Source organism: Lissotriton helveticus, chromosome 7 (genome assembly GCF_964261635.1).
Source record: "Lissotriton helveticus chromosome 7, aLisHel1.1, whole genome shotgun sequence".
Taxonomy (NCBI): Eukaryota; Metazoa; Chordata; class Amphibia; order Caudata; family Salamandridae; genus Lissotriton; species Lissotriton helveticus.
Window position 1 is genome coordinate 1303911970 of NC_136068.1, and position 19679 is coordinate 1303931648.

The 19679-nt window shown below is 45.0% G+C and overlaps 1 protein-coding gene across 3 annotated transcripts in view; it reads right to left on the reverse strand.

The window, feature by feature from the left end:
• QRICH2 (glutamine rich 2) overlaps positions 1–19679 on the reverse strand; it is a 418913-nt gene that overhangs the window by 132553 nt on the left and 266681 nt on the right. For 2 of the 3 annotated variants that reach the window (XM_078654584.1, XM_078654583.1), the window contains exons 9-10: positions 5760–6134; positions 231–353 (exon numbers count right to left, since the gene is read on the reverse strand). In XM_078654584.1, coding sequence (XP_078510710.1) covers positions 231–353; positions 5760–6134 — 498 coding nt within the window. The remainder of the gene's footprint in view (positions 1–230; positions 354–5759; positions 6135–19679) is intronic. The other variant, XM_078654585.1, reaches the window with a different exon arrangement.

Sequence of the window (19679 nt, forward strand, 5' to 3'; positions counted from 1 at the left end):
ATAAACTGGACATGAAAAGAACTACAGACAGGTCGCCTGTCTCTAGAAGCATTCATTTGCCTCTGTTTCAGCGGGTGGTCCTCAATTTCCCTCAGATCACACGCCCATACACATGACCGTTTACACACGCAAACACTCACACTAATATCCTGGTTTCTGCTACTTGTAATCACCCTCCTCTAATGCCAATACTTCCTCCACCCTATGTTCCTGCTTCCCCCAACACATACATCAATGTGTCTCTGTTTCTGCTGATGATCCTCAATGAGACTTCCTGTTGTTGCGTTGAGCTTCTCACACTCTTCTTGCAGCTGATGGATGGTGCTCTGGATCCGATTGATCAACTCTCCCTCCTGAAACAAAGGAAAAGAATCATCAGTACCACCACATTATGGAACTTGTCAGGCCAAGCCTAATCTGAAGAATACCCAGTTGTAACCCAGTAAACACCTCCAATCTGTTAAGTGTGACTCTCTGAAACACACTGGATTTTATTCCTGTTCAGTGATCTGCTTAGATACACCTTTGTCTCATTTGTACATAAGCAGAAACAGCCCCATTAGTGATTTTTTTTCCAGAGAAACATTCATAAAAAATGTGGTCTCATTCTAAACAAAGGAACTTACACACACATAAGGATCCCTTCAGACACATGCTGATCTTTCTGCAACTCAATGAACCACCTAGACTTAAAAAATTCACTTACGGTTCTAATTCTGTAAACCAGAGATCTACCTTGACCAACCCCCTTGACCTGCAATCTCAGTAAAGCAGGGAAGGCCTCAGAAACCTATTGGTGTGTTATCCACCAATGGAATACTTAAGGAATATCATTGTATCCAATGGGAGTGGCAGCAGTGCTAAAAGACACATGTGGATACTGAGTGCTGATATGAACCCTGTTGTAGCAAAATAAAACAAAAAGTGGGTATGGTTGTCAAGGAGGTGTTCGGTAACAAATCTAACACTGAGAATATCTTTATAATAAATTTCACACATAAAGTCATTAAAAAAACAGAAATTCAGGTATGTCAGTACAAGTGCATTTTTTTCCACTGATGTCTATGTTGCTGGAAAACATGCCAACAATATTGTGAGAGTTATGTTTCAATAGTGGGACACTGCGCCTACGGCAGACTAAAATATATATCCATTGTGAAGGCTCAGCAAATATCAGTCTACTTTGTAAGTCCAAAAAGTGGGTGTCTCAATAGTGAGACAACAATGTAGGGAGCCAGTTAGGATACAGACACACCATGACAGTCTGAATGTGGCATACCAGTGTGGGTCAGGAAACTGAGGTATATTGTGAGAGTCCAGTTCTTTACAGTGTGGAACAGTGTATCCAATGGGTACTGCATCTTCTTTGGAACACATGTATTTACCTGGTGTGCTCTCATGTTTTTGGACTTGGAGCCCAGTTTTCTCAAAGGCACATGCATGATTTGCTGTTATAAAGAAAAGGTCCTCCTGGGCCATGTTCCCTCTATATTTTTAACTCTTTGTGCAGCAAACTACCAAACCAGACTGAATCTGTGACTTAAGTACTTTAGGAAATGTCTTGGGCTGTTTCTAGCTATATTCATCTGGGCACCCAGCAACCATTTCTTTGCTTGACAGATCTAGGTCTCATATGCAATGATTATATTGTTCTGTTTTACAGGACTGCCCTGGGAGCTGACTTTCTTCAAAGTTGTGTTTGCTTTCCTTACATCGTGTTTTTAGATTTTGAGTTGGCAGAAGAACATGCTTTTCTATTAAATTGGAGATTGTCTGAAACAAGTGTTCCTGCGCTAGGGATATGAAGGATAGGGCATTATCTACTTCTGAGTTGCATGCGGCTAGGTGGGGTTGAAAGTTGTTGGTCTTTGCTAGACAGACGTGTTTTGGTGTGTCCTTAGATAGTAGTGGTCTGTCTGAGGAAAGTTGTCCATGGTGTATGAGATCATTTAATTTTCCATCTCACAGATTACTTTGAGGACATGACTGTGAGGAGAGGTAGGCTCTCTGTTAGAAGTATTGGTTGCCCGGAAACACTACCAATGTCACTGTCATTGAGAAACATGTTAATGGTATAATCTCACAATTTCTTGAGGAGAATAATACTTTGCACCAATCCCAGATGGGGTTCCGCCCTGAACACAGTACGGAGTCCGCTCTCCTTCTAGTCACTGAGAAACTTAAAATGATACTGGACCAAAGGGGTACCGCCTTTATCTTTTTTCTTGATCTAAGTGCAGCTTTTGATACAGCTGATCAGAGAATCTTGATACATAGACTACGAGAGATCGGGATTCAGGATAAGGCCATCTGATGGCTGTCCTCCTTCCTAAGTGAAAGAACCTTCCAATGCATGAAATCAGGCCTCTTTTTGGACACCTTCAATGCCCCATATGGAGTCCCTCAGGAATCGGGACTGAGTCCCACTTTGTTTAACATTTAGATGAGCCCTTTGGCACAAAATAGCAGAGGTGTTTGGACTGTCAATTTATGCAGATGACACACAATTGGTGATCTCGGTGTCTGATGCAACCAACTCTAATCACCTGCAGCTTGTCCCACGCATGGAAAAAAATTCCTAAATGGATGGCCAACTGCAGTTTGAAACTCAATGGGGAGAAAATTTTGCTAATGTTCTTAGGTAACTGCACTGACCCTTGGAAAAGGATCAACTGGCCAGGCATCTGGGGTACCTTCCCCCCCCCACACTGATGCCGTGCATCAAGAACTTGCGGATGTGGTTTGACCAGAATCTTTATATGGATACCCAAGCAAAAAAACTTTCAGCCACCTGCATCCGGTATTCTTCACCTGATTCGGAAGATCATAGACCTTGTCCCAGATAAGGGGCGGAGAACGGTGATTCTGTCACTTGTGGTCTCCAGATTGGACTACGGTAATTTATTGTACTTAGGGGCCCCCAAATATGTAGTCAATAGGCTGCAGGTTGTTCAAAATCTGGTGGCCAGAATGTTACTAAAAATTCCCAAGCAGGAGTCAGTGAACGATTCAATGAGCAAATTACACTGGCTCCCTATCCAATCTAGAATCAAGTTTAAGGCACTTTGCATAGCTCACAAGGCTGTGCATGGCAGGGGTCAAGCCCTGTTACGGTCTCTCATCTCCCCTTATACACCTGGGAGGTCCCTCAGGTCTTGTTCGATTTACTTAGGAGCACAACAAGGATAAAAAGAGCCAGAGGTGGAGAGAGATGCTTCACTCATCTAGCCCCAAAACTTTGGAACTCAATGACCATTGAATTAAGACTTTTGAAGGACCCGCATAGCTTCAGGAAGCAACTTAACACATGGCTCTTTCCTTGATGGCCCCTTCACACCGTTATGTCCCCCTCGCTGCAGCGCTGATAAGCCCTTTGGCAGTAATGCACTCTACAAATCTCATATACATAAGCTGTGCCTTTTGTCCTGAGAGAAGTCAACAAGGACCTTTGAGTTCTCCTTTGAGAAATCAAGAACGAAGGAGTCTTAGACTGTGGTAAATATGCTTTTAAATCCTACCTTCAGAAATTTGGTGGAGCTGTGTATTTCATATGGAATGATTTTGAATAATAAATATTAAAGGCAGCTCAGACTTTGTTCAGTTTTTATAGTTTGAATGATCATCAAACCGCAACCTAATTTGTTAAGTTCACAGAACATACGTGTGATTCTTCTTGGAGTGTTGCAGTGGTCAAGCTTGGGGGATTGGGGGACAGTTTCTTTATTTAGTTTAAATCTGGACATATATACCCTGACTCTGCCCTATCAGTAATATTAGCAATGAAGATATAGGTTGGGTTTAGCTATCAATACCTGGTTTAGTGCATTAGTTACGTTGTAGATGAGAGCATAGTAAATACTTTAAAAGCTTCACAAAGCCATACAGTATTTGGGGTGTCATAGTGGACCTGCAGTGGTTAGGGAATTGCAGAGAATGTGAGCTGTATTTGTTGATGTGCATATTGCTTTTAGGTTTGTGGGACGAGGGTAGTGGGTCAAGATGGGAGTTGTCCTGTAGTTTTCATGCGCCTTCTGGCTCTAAGTATTATTGTGTTGGTTTCAGGATGGTGCGTGGACTTAATATACTTACCCTCTAGTAAGTCGCTGGTGACAATACTACTTTCCAAGTTCAGTTAAGCATCTCTGTGCAGCTTAGTGAAGTTGATTCTTTCCTCTTTAAATATGCATACATGGATGATGGTGTCCACTGGATGGGACTGACTGTGCTTTCATACCCTTGGTCCAGAAGGATGTGATTACTTATGAAGTGTCTCCCAATCCAACGTTTCCCAGACAATGGCACCAAAGCCTCCTGTGACAGGATATGAAGGCCAAGATGGTGGAAAAGTCCAGCCACTAATGGTACTCGATAATGGTGCCAGGCAAAGTCCACCTGTCGAATGCCAATGCAATGCCAGACAGCACAACTGCATTCATCACCTGAGAGCCCTGGAAGAGTTCAAACCATCTTGGAGCCACTCATAACATGAATGGCATAAGCTCGCGGATGTTTTCTTAATGGTTTTCCTGTTATACCTGCATGCCTCCAAAGGCACTTCAGAGCACACAGGTAGGTGGCGCGCTCTTCACCATCTCCAGACTAGTCACAGTCTAAAATGAATGAAATACCAGTTGTATAGCGCACAGTGACCTTATCCAAGTATCCTGGTGCTAGGGTAAGTAGTGAAAAAGGACGAAGACAGCTACTAAGTGAATACCATGTTTCCAAAGATTTCCTAAAAGTAGGCTGGTTAGCAGACTTCTCAGAGACAAAGTCAATGGTTTTAATATTTTAAGATGGAAACCTGCAAAGGAACCCCCACACTTTGTCTTACCTGATTAATGCAGGCAATAACAAGATTAGAGGAACAAGAGTCTTAAAAAGACCCAAGAAATGCACAGCTGGAATTGAAATTACAAAAAAACATAACAGACCAGGCTTTGTAATGGCTTTGTGACAAATTAACTTGTACCTCAAAATAAAGCAATTGGGGACTGGAAACAAGCGAGGTGAAATCAAATTACTGGACCTGCTTTCCTACCTTTGAGAACCTGATGCCAGTCACATGGCCTAGTTCTGAACGAGTTGCATATGATTTTGAGCTGGTCGTCAAAAATTTACTGCTTCTGATACAAGAGTTGGTGAAGTTACCATGGACGTGGAAAACCAGGCAAGAAAGGCAGGTCCAAATTACAAGATTTCTGATTGTCAGAGTCCAATTGTAGATCATTTTTAAACATCTACAAGGGACTTTCAGGTGAGAATGTTTGAAAAAAGGACTGATGTTGAGAGTTGTTTCAAAAGTTTTGAGACAGATTACCTCTGTGTCATCTGCATAAGAAAAAAATATGACGGTTATGGGTAAAAGTTAGATATTAAACAGAGTTGGGTTCCTTGAAGAACCCCGTGGGACTCCACAAGAAACTTCACGAAAAGCTGATTGACAGCCAGAGATAGACAGCTTAGAACAAATTAAAGCAGTTTAGAGCAGCCTGCCTGTGGCATGTGACACTTAAGACATCACAAACAAATAAACGGATCTCAGATAGGCTCTCCTTCACGCCTAAGCCCAGACCTGTCATCATTGTATAGCTTCCCTCAGCTGCTGCGGAGGAAAGTGTCCAAAGTATATCTTCCTATGACTGACTTCTTCAGCAAACATGTCACAACTGCCTATCGCTCATACTGTAGCCTCACAACTTTCTGTCTTGATATGACCCACAGTATGGGCAGCATATACTGCGCTCTGCATTTATTACCTGGCACTTGAGTGATGACTTCCTCACTGACTTCGAGTCGGAGTGCCTGGCCATGAAGCTGTTCACCAGATCCTGTAGCTTCTCGTACTTGCTGACCAACTGGCTGACTTGCTCACTGACATCTATGCTGCATGCTGGACACGTGCCCTGGGCATGGCTAGGGGAAACCCTCGAGGAAGGTGTTCTAACTCCCCCTGGCATGTCTGGGGTTGACAAGTGGCCTGAGGGCAAGGAATCGGATCTGCTGGCACCACTCGCCATTTCAGACGTATCCAGTGCAGACAGAGGTCTTTCTTCTGCCTGCTGCATACTCATGGATAAAAGAGTGGATGATGAGGACACCATGTTCTGCAGGATGGATCTAAGTTTGTCTAACTGGATAGAGAAAGGAGAACATAGTTATTTGTCATTTTGAACCTTTGCCACAATAACTGATATGCTCTCACCAACAACAATACTGATGAACCATGTCCTTCTGTACTTTCGTCCCTCTTTCACTCTCTCTTGCACTCTCTTCCTGACTGCCAACTCCTTCTTTCATGCAGTAACTTCTTTCTTTACATTAGAACCCTCTATCCTTCCTTCACTTCTCTATCCTCCTTACCCTCAAACTCAATCGGTGGTTCTATGTGAGCTCTAGAAGTAAACCTTATTCACAGATCAGATCTTGGTGATGAGGCCTCTGTCCCTGGATCCTAGGGTTAGAGTAGAACTCTCACCAGTGGACTATTCAGAAAAGAGTGCCAGTGGTTTCATAGTAATTAGAAATAAAGCTTAGCCTATTGCATAGATGCCAGAGTAAAGTTGGAGAGTCTCTGGCAGTCATGTAACTCTGGGATTCAGAGGAGCGGAAGGCTTCTGTGCATATGAAAGGATGTGACATGCCATAGATTAACCCCTTTCACGGCCACCAAGGAGTAGACACACGAAACCGAGTAGAAGAAGGACAAATCAGGAACCAATCCAAAGGACAGACTCAAATGCTAGAATACCTGTCTAATGAGGGGACTAGCCTGGAGGTCCAGAGACCGAGCTAGAACAACATCCCAGCTAAGAGCACCAGGTAGCAACCAAGTAATTAGTGATAGATTTATAAAAGAATAGGCAAGCACATATAGAATTGCCTTATCGCAAAAAAACTTATTTTACAGGTCCTGATATATGGTTCGGAGTCCCATAATCCAAATTCAGAGATGTCTGTCAGCCCAGCGGACATCTCTAGTCATTGACAGGAACTAGCATCACAGCGGTTCCTGTCATTGAGGCCAAGGTTTCATAGACAGTACTCTTAAAATGATGGTACCATCCGTCAAGCTTTTTTTTAAACTTGTGTTTGTTTTTTCAAAAACAAAATCCCAAAGGGAGATTAAACTAACAACCCCATAACATGGGGGTTTTCTCTCATGATGTGGGAGTCATTTAAATCTTTTTAATGTCACTTACCACCCGATTTTTCGCAGTGGTAAGAGAGAGTCAAAACTGGCCATTCGACAGCCCATTTTAAATCAAACTGGCAGTCGAATGGCCAAACCTTCGAAGGACCTCAGTACATTGGGCTTTCGGAGGAGTATGTCTGCACGGAGACAGACGTACTTAGAGTCCACCCATCTGTAAATCAGGCAGGTGGATCTTATGATTGCTGACGACGATATTCCATTGGCGTGGCGCTAGAGTAACTCTCTGCCAAACTCTAAATTAGCCTCACTTGTCTATGGTGATTAAGGTTCTGATTTAGTGTTCAGTGGATGGGCTACGCCATCATAAGGGTGCCAGATATCCCATCTGCTGATTCAGAGTTGGTGGTGGGCTACTCCATCATAAAAGTGACGGATATCCCGTCTGCTGTATCACAAGGGCATTATATCAAATGGCAGATATACGACTATGAGGTTTTTTAGATTGTTCCAAAATTACTGGGCGCACTATCCTGTAATCCGCATGAGTAGTAACAAATGATAGTAATCAGTTGGGCAATGAGGCGAGCGGAAAATACCTCTGAACCGCTCAGCGTGGACTAGCAAGGTAGTCTACTGGACAAAAACAAACTCTGTTGCCTCTGCACTACAACAAGTTAAAGAGAGCTATGTAACAGCAGTGTAAATGTATTTACAGAAGTCGCACTTCTGTTTATTTGTTCCAAATATCAGGCTGATATTTGGAACAAATAAACAGAAGTGTGACTTCAAGAAAAGACTTTCCTAATTGTCGCACAGTCGACGGAATGATCTGTGATTTTCTCAAAGAGTTTCTTAACCTGCTTAAAGAATGATGCATACATTATTTGTCTTATAGTAAATTTACACTGCTGTTACATAGCTCTCTTTAACTTGTTGTAGTGCAGAGGCAACAGAGTTTGTGATTATATCAAATGGCACTTGTGATAAGGACAGGCTATCCATCACATTGTGATGGAGTAAACCATCCGACAAACTCTAAATCGGCCCAAAATTCCTTATGCCCTGGAAATAGGCCCTTTTGGGGAAGCAGGAAATGGAACAAATCCATGCAATTCCTTACAATCTGCCATCTACTGGCACTGTTCACACCAAGTTGTGTAAGATACGGGTGCAGTTCTCTGAAGACTTCTGCACCTTTGATTGGATCCATGTGACATAGAACACTGACAATAGTTCTGCTACGAGAATCCTTGTCTGTGCAAGGATGGTTCTCACTCCGCCGTCGTGAATCGACGCCCTGCTCCGCCTCCACGAGAGATTTTGTAGGAGAGGATTTTCAGAAGAGGGATTTAAGCCTGCCCCTCATTCCCATTGGCCAGCATCACCGTTTATGTTAAACGGTGGCCTGCAATTGAAAATGAGGTGTTTTTGTTGCCTCCCTTTGGCTCGTGATCGGGACTCGGTGGCCTGCTTCACGGCTGTCTGGGGTCATGTGTTTAAACCAAAAAACAAACAGAGAGAATAGGGTCAAAGGCAATAGTTTAAAGACCTACTCTTGGTTCATTTTCCCAGCAACCACATATGAAATAACAAACAAGAACCCAGGAGGTCTATAAGCCAAGCATCTTGCTGGCAAACACTGGCAGAACTATCTCTATGTCAGTGGGTGCTACAGTCACCATATAACTATGTCTAAGGAGAGGAAAGGAAAAGAGAGAAACACACGTGTGGCGACAAGAGAGTCGTGATAGCTAAGACCCAGCAACTGTTTTCTTATTTCTTCATCACTAACTATCACAATCAGACCAACAATTGGGGGTTCTGTGTTTACTGTAGACCGCATCCAGTACTTATTTTGACTGTGTGGCATGAGGTCCTGATGATCGAAGGACCTGCCAGGTCACAGTGTGGACCGCCAAATGATAGGACCAATCACCTGGTTTGTTTGATGGTTATCCACAAACTATGCGTGCTGGATCTGGTTTGACCAGTTTCTCAATTGGGTCTTAGCTATCACGACTCTCTTGTCGCCACACATGTGTTTCTCTCTTTTCCTTTCCTCTCGTCATGTGTTTAAAAACATGGCCCCATAAAGATAAGAGATCCCCATACTCCGGCTGCGGCTCGGGACCGCGCTTGTTTTTTAATTCCTGGTGAGTTATAAAGAACCACTCGGGGCTCGATGACTGAACACAGCAGAGACGCTTTTGCTCTGTGGCAAAGATCGCTTTAAAGTTATGGCATTTGCTGCCCGCCTGGTAGAGTTTGTTTAGCCAGGAGGCTGGGCGGTTTCGAGAAGATGCCCCGTTGGCTCTGTCAGGGACAACTGTGTGAAAAATTGAATGTGCTCTTACGGTGGCAACTAAGCGCCAACAATATCGCGTTGTTGCTGTGGTGCAGCGGCACCAGCACTCTTCGCATCTTCCCTCCAGGTGCCTTGGCCGGAGCAGAGAGGGATCCCTTGGATCTTGGATCCTCGTGTACCCTTCTCTCCCACGGATGACTGTCAGCGTGAACCAACAGCACCAGGGAAAGGCAGGCTTTACAATCTAATGGGAGCCGGAGTACCATCCCTCTTTCCAGAAGAGAACAGTGAGGTCAGCAAACCACGTCACTGCAGGGTAGGCTGGTGTTTGTGGGTTCTGGCGATTCTGTGAGGTCACGATCCGGTTCCGAGCAGGCAGCCAGGGCTCCGCTGAGGAGGAACCTGACAGTACCTGCATCCTCTAGGATGCCAGGGCCCTTCCCAAAGCAGATGGGTGCGCTCCGTCTCTTTAGATCGGACTGGAGCTGTGTTGGAGTGTCTTTCCAGTCCCCGGGTAGACCCTGCCCATCTGACCCCTGCCTTGACCTGGGGAAGAGATCCCGAGTCCAGGGTGGGGGCAGTGATGTCTGCGCTCAGGGGCGGCTCTAGGCTCATGGCGGCTCTGGGCAGGGAGCGTAGGTAGGGGGCCCCGGAAGACGGGGTCCGGGCGGGGTGGAGTGCGGAGGCCAGTGAAGAGGGGGGTCAGGGTGTTTGGAAGTGGAACAGACCACCAAATCCCTGCCAGGGGCCGCCACGCAAATATGTATCCATCCTCAGAGGATTATTATATTAAGGATATATATTGGCTTGGTGGTCCCTGGGGTTTGGTGGCCCTGTGCAGGTGCACAGCTTGCACATGCCTAAGGCCGCCTCTGCTGCGCTAGAGACCTTTCCGAAGCCAGGGACCGTGTGACAGCCCTTTTCCAGGGGGAAGGTGCAGTCCATACATGCACCGCGAAGGCCCGTTCGGTCCCTGCAGGATGGATCAATATTGCACTTAGATTTGCTTTCACCTTTGTTGAAGTGGAGCACGTGGTGTACAGCAGTATTCACGAGTGGGGAAGGTGCTCTTCCACAGCCGGGCAGTACAACACACCGTGTGACGCGTGCTTTGACTTCAAACAACCCTGGGTTGGCACAGGTGACCCGCTGGTCTGTTTGTGCTCAATGGTCAGCCGTTGCTTTGGGCGGTCTGTCAGAGGGCGGTGGCGTGAGCTCACCCACAAAGGCATACATTGTTATTGTTGAGTAATAATAACTGCGCGTTGCATAAATCTGACTGTCAGTAGAACGTTTTTATGAAGCAGTTTCTTAGTGAACAAATGTGCCTTATATCAGAACTTTCTATGGCAATCCATGTAAAGGAAAAGCTGACTGAGATGGTGACTGTCGTGGACGCTTTCAGGGAGGTATTTGTAAACTCTCTGATTCATGTACATGTCACATGACTACTAGTCTTCGTGGTGGCTCCTACTTCCTGCTATGTCACTCCAACCTTTAACCTCCTTTGGCCTCAGTTCTGGGCTGCGCTGTTTCGTCTGTCGCCGCCCCTGAAAAAGGTGGATAGCAGTGCGTCATGCTCCTGCTTTGTATCACATTCTAGCTTCAGTCGGCCAGCTGTCTTCAACCTTGGTAATGTGGCGGGATGTTGAAGGTGACCTTCAACGGGTGGCACGTCGCCTCTTCTCGAACAAGTGGGATTGAAGGCTGAGTGAAGCACAGCTCAGGCTGCGAATGGTTGATGACCACAATCTCCAGGGGAGGAGGTGCGTAGATGATGATGATGATGATGATGATGATGATGCTGTAAGAATCCATAAAGCACCTACTCCTAAACACATGCTATGTTTTTACCTTTTGACTGGATTGGCACAACATAAACATCAGATGCACACAAACATAGAGACAGTAAAAAGACAAACATCAGAAGCACCTTTCCTTTCATAACATATAAACATGAGCAGCACCCAGTAGCATCAAAAACAAGATTAATCAAGATTAAGGCCCATATTTATGGGAAAGTAGCGCAACGCAGCACAGCAAGTCACCCTGCTGCGCTGCGTGACATGGAAAGGACAGTATTGCACCATATTTAAAAGAATATGGCGCATTGCTGTCTTTGTATTTGTTTTGGTGCCGTTTTGACTGACTAGCCCCAAACAAGGGTGCCTGTGGTGCATGCAGCATTGTTTTTGTACTGGAAAGGGCACATTCCTGCACAAAAATAATACTGAGAGGCATATTCCTTTATTTGCCAAAGATTACTACTTTCATCTTGTCTGTGTTGAGCTTGAGGCAGTTGATTTTCTTGCATCTGGTGACTTCAGTCAGGCAGTTGGAGAAACTGGTCCGAGTGTTTAGTGTCCCGTGGGAGAGGGAGACTAAGAGCTGGGTGTCATCCGCATAGGAGAGGTTGTTGATTCCGTGGGCATGGATGATGCTGGAAAGTGGGGCTATGTAGGCGTTGAACAGAGTGTGGTGGCATCATAGCATTCTGACGCTGCACTTGAGCTGCTTCGGAAAGATCAGTAGAAGGGAGAAGATTAATAACATGGGAGTTAAAAGTGAGATGTGGTGAGGAAGACGGTGTAATCACAAAAACGAGGCCACATTTCACAAAGTGGGTTCTCAGTCCTACCTTTTCATTCCAAAGTCCACCTAAAGTGGAAGAGTCAACGTAAAACGATGACCCCCCCCCCCCTCCCCTAGGGCTTTAAGAGGGCCGGGTCGCACCAGCAGTTTTTTAAAGGGTGCCTCGAAACGGGTCTCTATCGAGCTCTGTTTTGTGCCCTGGCATAGGCGCTCCGTTTTTTCCCGGACTGCAGTGACAGCAGGCACATTGATGTGCACGTGCTCACACTGCTCACTTCTCACTAGTGGATAAGTTACGGCATGATGTCATGCCAGGTGAGCGTTGTATGGGAAAGGGAAATCCTATAAAGAGAGTCAATTTCTCTCTGGTTTTTCCTTCTCTTTTTGAAACTCAGGAGCAGCAACATCGCCGAGGTGTCACCAGAGCTTCAAGTGGAAGTTTTTTTCAATTTTATAAAAAAGACATAATTGGTGCTTATTAATCTTATGCAACTAACAACCATTGACAACCCCAATAGTCCTGATTTTTTTTTTTTAGGTATATTACTTGTATCATATATCTGGATTCAATGACAGAAACAGCAAAATACAAGTAAGTTGGCACATTATGCTAAACGCAGATGTTTAGCTTGTGCTTCTAACCACCCCATTAATAACATTGGCCACACCCCTTTAAGAGACCCCCCTCCCCAGTTTTTTCATCCTACTTGGCCTAACGGCTAAGGCGCTTGACCTCGGACCTGGGGATCTGTGTTCGAGTCTCGGTAACGATGCCAAAAACCTCCTGTGATTCTGGGCAAATCACTTAATCTCTCCGTGCCTAAAAATGAAAGTGTGTCCTCATGTAACGTAACTGGTGCTATGTAAAGCGCTCTGATACCTGATTCGGTTCGGGTCTAGTTCGCGCTATATAAAACTCTGCAAAAAAAATAAATAAGAAATAAAATAAAGTCCTACCCCCCACCCACACCCCAAAATGTGAAGGAGTCCCTGAGTCTCTCATATCTCATAGGTATTCTTTGGCCTGGGGTAGCATGGGGCCCCTCTAAAGGGTTGACATTCCCTCCACGCCGCAGGGGCCTGTGTTACACCACTGAGGCACTATTCTTCCTGGCTCCGGGCCCAGCAAAGGGCTATAAACGCCTACCCTATTTATTCATGGCGGGTAAACATGCCTTAAACCACTAGATGGCGCCAGATACTAACATGTGGTCCCAGGCCCGCCAAAGCTTCCGCTGTGGGTAAGGGCTGGTGCCGTTCATATCAGACAGAGGGGTTTTAACTCGATTCGGCGGTAACTATTTGTCTGCACTTTAATAACATCCTTATGGTGGCGCTACAAAGTTCTATCGGCGTCGTTGAAATGTGAGCGCTATATGAGCAAAATACTTGTTGATCTATGTTCTTTACGAATTTGGTTATACTTTATATCTTAACGTTTAGTTGGAAAATCTATGGGGGTTCCTGTTTTCCTCTTCAGGCGGGTTTAATAGAAATTGCAGTTTAACAGCCGTTTGTCCTTGGGCCCTCAACAACAGAATGCTAGGAAGGATGCGAGGTGTCAAGCAGGCGCACACGAATTTGGGGAATTGTTGCTAGCTCGGAGGATCAGCACTGCAGCTTCTTAATGCAGTGGTTCGGGGTGTGCCACGTGGAGCAGTCGGGAGCTGTCATTGTGGCATATGTGTTGATACCTGCTTAATATGTGAACGAAGAGTTATTAAACGATGCTGTGTGCATTCGTTTCGAGATTCCCGTGAGTAATTAAAACAAGCATTAAAAATGCAATAGGTCTTGCCTTTCATTAAGTTAAAGCCATTTGCTTTGCTACACAATACGTTAGCAAAGCAAATGGCTTTAACTTAATCAAAGGCGAGACCTATTGGATTTTCAATGCCTGTTTGATCATTGACACTTACTACCACCATTCTGCTGGAAAACCAAAGCCCTGGTACCTCGATTTCTTATTCATCACTGCCTCATCCTGGATCTACATTATTTGATCCTGACATTGCCCTTGAGTCGTACTCCAGGCGCATTCTCTAATACAGAAAATGCATTACAGTGCAAGACAAAGACACGATTTACATACACACATAGATCAGGATCAGTAGCAATAAGGGCAGGTTTTGTTTTCAAGTGTTCCTTTATTTCTAGCTCTTGATTTATGTTTTGACTACTTGTGTCACCACAAATTGGATTCCAGCTATTTGTAGCAAGATGCTACTGATACAGGGAGCAGGCCAAGCATTTTGTAGGAATAAATCCGATTTGACCACTTTCCTAAAAGTTAAAAGAGTGGCCTCACATTCAACATCCAGAGGAAGGTGTATCCACGTTTTAGTGCACATTACAACATTAGCAGACAAAATACAGCACAAGAGTTTAAATGTTATTTTGTGGTATACAGACAACAAATTCAGCATCTATCTAATATGCAGGTATCATTTGAGGGTGGAAATGAAACGTCAGCCAAAAATAATAGTTATCCTGTCCACTCTTATCTTGTTTATCTCGCTTGGTTTAGAGGTTCCGGAAACATGTTTTTGACATTGCACAGGCATTCCCTATGCGTTTGCCACAAATGGACCTCAGCTTAAGAGGTCTGTCCATGGACATAAGTAACAGCAGCCCCCCCGTGCCCCCATGGTACCCCATGTCATCTCTGTTTGTTTTTCCAAGACGCAACTTCTAACATAATGGTGGAAGCCGCTTCAAAGAAAAAAAGACCTCTGACGTGTTCGTCATCTACACAAGTCCTATTTCGCAAACAAGGCATTTTCACAAGAACTTTCCTATGACATCTATTAGACCACACACTGCAACTATGAAGCCAAATAGCAGATTTAGAGATCTGGAACACTCAGGCCAACCTTTAGTTCCTCCCTAGAAAAAAGGGCATTAAGTACCATATGTATGAACACGTTTTCCCATAGACACAGAATGGGTAAAACCCTTTGATGCATCTGGCCCTGTTTGTTATTTAAAAACAAAAGCCACAGATCCCCAAAGAGAGCAAATCAATCTACGCAGTTTGCCATCACTGAGCTGTTCATCTCTGTTCTATATTTGGTTATGCGTGAATCCTTATTTTTCCTGAAAGCACGCAGAGCCAAGGCTAATGTTTGAGTAGCAGCACTGTAATTACCTCCAGTACAGAATTTAGGAGTGTGACAACTGAGCTTTTATATCGTTATATTTTCAGTGATCGTTGGCCTAAAATATCTAAGTAGATGTCATAGAATTCAATCAACATCCTTTCAGGACTCTTCTTTCTTCCAATCTCTCTGAGTACCGCATTAATCTCGTTCAATTTTAGTGGCATCTCTAAGTCTGCTCATTGTGTTCAAGCAAGGCAGAGAAAATGGTGTTTCTCCAAAAATGTGTCGATATGCTCTGGATGGGATAACTGGGCTGATGGTATAGTGGTGATACTATGCAGAAACATTGCATGGATCTGAATTTGCAAGGGGACGAAAGAACCATGTCCACTGACAGTGATCATTATTCTCTTATTGACATTACACAGTAGCCAGTTGAGAACTCTAATGGGCTAATCACTCTCATGATGTTGTCTAAAGGTGTAGGTGCAGCAGTCCAGGCAACATATTCCATATCATGGTGTTCTCCCTTTAAAAGATACCCACTTTTACCAGAGTAACCAGCCTGTTGTGTTTTGAATCTTAGAAGTCCATTTTATATTCAAGCCCACAAATATCTGAGAGGTTGGTTTTGTGGGCCCATTCATCGTACCAATACAGGCTGTATGTATTACAACTTTGAACACTTCCCATTTAAAGTTTGTGCTGCCTACTGACCCAGGGTACTCATCAACGTAATTTATTATTGTGTCTCTTATGGTACATTTGAAGTCTAAGTCCTTCATCATTACTCACTTGATATGCCATGCTGGTAATCTTGTCCTCGAGATCCACTAGTGAAGAGTGAGCAGCAGGAGGCTATGACTGGACAATGTCTTTCCCGGGTACACTGTCCCCTCACTCGTATTCTATATTCAGTCATTAGACATTGAGTAAAAATAGTTTTTTTCTGGCATCTGGATGGAGGCCTTGGAACATATCTCACATCCTACAAATCTTCAGTTGTGATTGCAAGAAATTAGAGGCCCGTGAGGAACATGGTGAGCATTAACTGGAAGGAATTATGTACCCAATAATCGCTCAAGAACCTAGGTAAAATTGCTACCCCACAATTTGGAGTTGTATCTGAACTTGCTACAGCAAGACATTATCGAAGGAAAAACATGTCTGAATCCACAATAGAGAGCAAACATTAACTAGGTTGATGGGATCTCTGTCTAACCATCCTGACTCCAACAAAAATGTGCCCTGTAATGTTTTGTCTGTTTAAATGTGGTTTTCACTCTGAAAGATAATAATATCCCTCACGTGCAGGCAGAACATAAAGGGTAGAGTAATTTGCCCTTCCATCTTATGTATAGTTTTGTACCCTAGTCTTTGAATTTCTTCACCTATCTGCACATTTTACAGCAGGCAAACCTTGTAAGATGCTTGGTTGTATTAACAATGACGCTAACAATCCTGACTATAAATCCATTAGTATTGTTTGGTATCATGAGACCCAACAATTGCAGAACGCCGAAGGCACTGTCCAGTTTGTACCTCACAATAGAACTCAATATAACCAACCAGCTTAATAGCCAGCCCTTGTATAAGAGACCCTAGGAGATACCCATTGTGAATAAACTAATTGGCACTCTACAGTCATTGAAAGTGCCTTCCTACTTGAACATCCCTCACTGACACCCCTCACTGAAATGTTAGTACACTTTGGTGAACCCATACGCCTTTAAAGACACCTATACCAGCTGCTAACTATCCCTGCTTTGCGAAACATAAAAAAATACCTCCCACCCTTTTCAGCCGACCCTCTAAAAAAAACGGGACATGAGCTTAAATTCCTGAAATCTGCCGGGACAGCTGCCGAAAAACAGGGACTGTCCGGGCAAATCCGGGACGCCTGGTCACCCTAGCCATTGTTCACAGGCGGAAATCCGAAGCTGCAAGCACCGGAATGCAGAGCTCTGACGGATGCCAACCGCTTAATGACGAGGAAGCCAGTGGCAGTGGCAGACTCGATGCGCTTGGGAGCTGCATGTATCGCACTGTGGGCGTTGATTTGAGAACGTTTATATTTTTAATGCACTAGCGATTGTATGCTATTTTAAACATACATGGTGTGAGCATCTGAGATTAGCAGGCGCAAACGTTTTATTTGCACTCGAGCTGGGAATATTTCATATAAAACTTTGTCCATTACACTTCTGGGCTGACTAAGGGTTCCTCAGGGAGACACTCACCTACTGCACTCCCGCCTCGGTCCGCCGCGTCCATTCTGGGCGTTTGTTGCGGAGGGTGAGGAGGAGCCCAACACTTCCGGGCCCAGAGCAGGCAGGTCAGCGCTCTAGTCGCCCCTCCCAGTCCCGCCCTTAGCTCCTACATATGTGTGTGGGGCAGCGTCCGCGCAGCGGACGCGTGCAGCGGGCGCGACGGAGGCGCGACGGAGGCGCACCGAAGTCGCGCCAAAGTTAAGCCCGTCTGCGCCCGTCTGCGACCGGACGGGGCCCAGGGCCAGGATCTCTGCACCAACCAAGCAAACCTACATTCAGTATGGTAAACAGGAACTGTTAAAATTACGTCCCCCCAGGGAGGAGCCCTGTTGGCACTCTATGGAAGCTCTTACAATCCGAGACTGTCCCTTATGCTCCTTTAAAGGTAAAAGGGAACCGGATAGCGGGACAGGCCATAAGAGTGTCCAGGGAGGTCTGCTTAACTGCAGGTCACTAAGTAAACATAGCAGTCAGATTTGGAATCTCCTTTTGGATGAGAAACTTGACTTTCTTTTCCTAACGGAGACTTGGTTAGGGGAACATTCAGACCCAGAGATAATAGAAGCTATCCCGCCGGCCTACTCCCTGGCCAGAATAGATAGGAGTGAAGGAAGAGGAGGGGGAATTGCCATTGTTATCAAATCTCCGATGGAATGCACCTTAGAGCCCTTAAATATAGAAAACTGTGAAGCGGGCTGTTTCTCTCTTAAACTCGGGCCCCAGTATTCTGTGTCGGGAATTCTTGTCTATAGACCCCCAGGTGGGCTAAAGAATTTTAAAACTAGTTTGGTGGAGGGTATTGCTCATTTGGCAACTAGAAAGAGCAGACTTCTGGTATTGGGAGATCTCAATATCCATCTTGAAGATGAGCAGGACAAGGAAGCGATAGATCTAAGGCTAGACCTACTGGCACTACATATCGATCTAAAAAATAGTACCCCCACCCACAAACAGGGCCATCTATTAGATCCGGTATTCTGTAGCTGGGATAGAGTAAGGGTTGATATACCCCTTCCTGTCCCGTGGTTAGACCATTACTTGGTCCCTTTTAAAATTATAATCTCAACCAATGGCACTCGTAGAGTAGAGAATCAGAGATACCCCCGCCGCAAATGGAAACAATTCTCACAAGATACATTCAACGAACTGCTGCTTGAAGGGGGTCCACCGGGGGGTGACGACTGTGAAGGCGCACTTAAAAGGTTAGAAGAGCGCATTCTCGGGGCCCTTGATAAGGCAGCCCGATGTATCTTGCTAAGATAGGGAACAGAGCCAGGAAATCTGCTCCGTGGTTTACATCCGATCTACAAGCGGCTAAATCGGTCTGTAAAAAAATGGAACGGAGATGGCGGACAGACTTCTGCCCTCTGAGTAAATTAAATTACGAGGTAGCGCAGAAAAAGTATCAAATGATGGTACGTGGAGCTAAAGCCACCCATTATAAAAAACGTATTGGGGAGGCAGAAAACTCATCAAAAGAGCTTTTAAATTTTTTAAAGAGATCTCGGTGGCACAAACCCCAAGCACTCATGATAGTGACTCGGTAGCAGAGTCGAACAAAATAGCTGAGTACTTTGCAGGAAAGGTTAGAAATATATATGCTACCTTCTCCAATAAACCAGAGGATGGAACAAAATTCGAAGTAACCAGAGCTGCAGACAACACAGAAGGGGGATTGAAACTCTTTTCGGTTCCTTCCCCAGAGATGCTGTGTAGCCTCTGTCAGGGGATCAAATCTGGTCCCCCTAGGGACCCGGCCCCTCCTAGGGTGATGGGAGTTAGCATCTCGGTTTTAGAACCGTACATCAGACATATACTCCAGATCTCCTTTTCGACGGAAAAGCTCCCTGAGGATTGGAAAAAAGCGATTGTGCGTCCCATAAAGAAAAAACCTAACATAAGTCATGACACACTGGAGAATCTGAGACCTATCTCTCTGCTCCCGTATTTAGCCAAGGTGGCGGAGAAAGTGGCTAATTGTCAATTAATGACACACTTAAAAAAAGCTAATATCTTGCACCCTTCTCAGTCGGGCTTTCGAGCGGGCTTCTCGACAGAGACGGCCCTCCTGAGAGCTACTGAAATCCTGAGACGTGGGGCAGATGCCGGCAACACCATGGCTTTGGTGATGCTTGACCTCAGTGCGGCATTTGCGCAGTAGCTCATTCCATCTTACTACAGTGCCTAGTCAAAGCGGGTGTCACGGGGTCCGCACTGGGGTGGCTGAAGTCCTTCCTCACAGGTAGAAGCTTTCA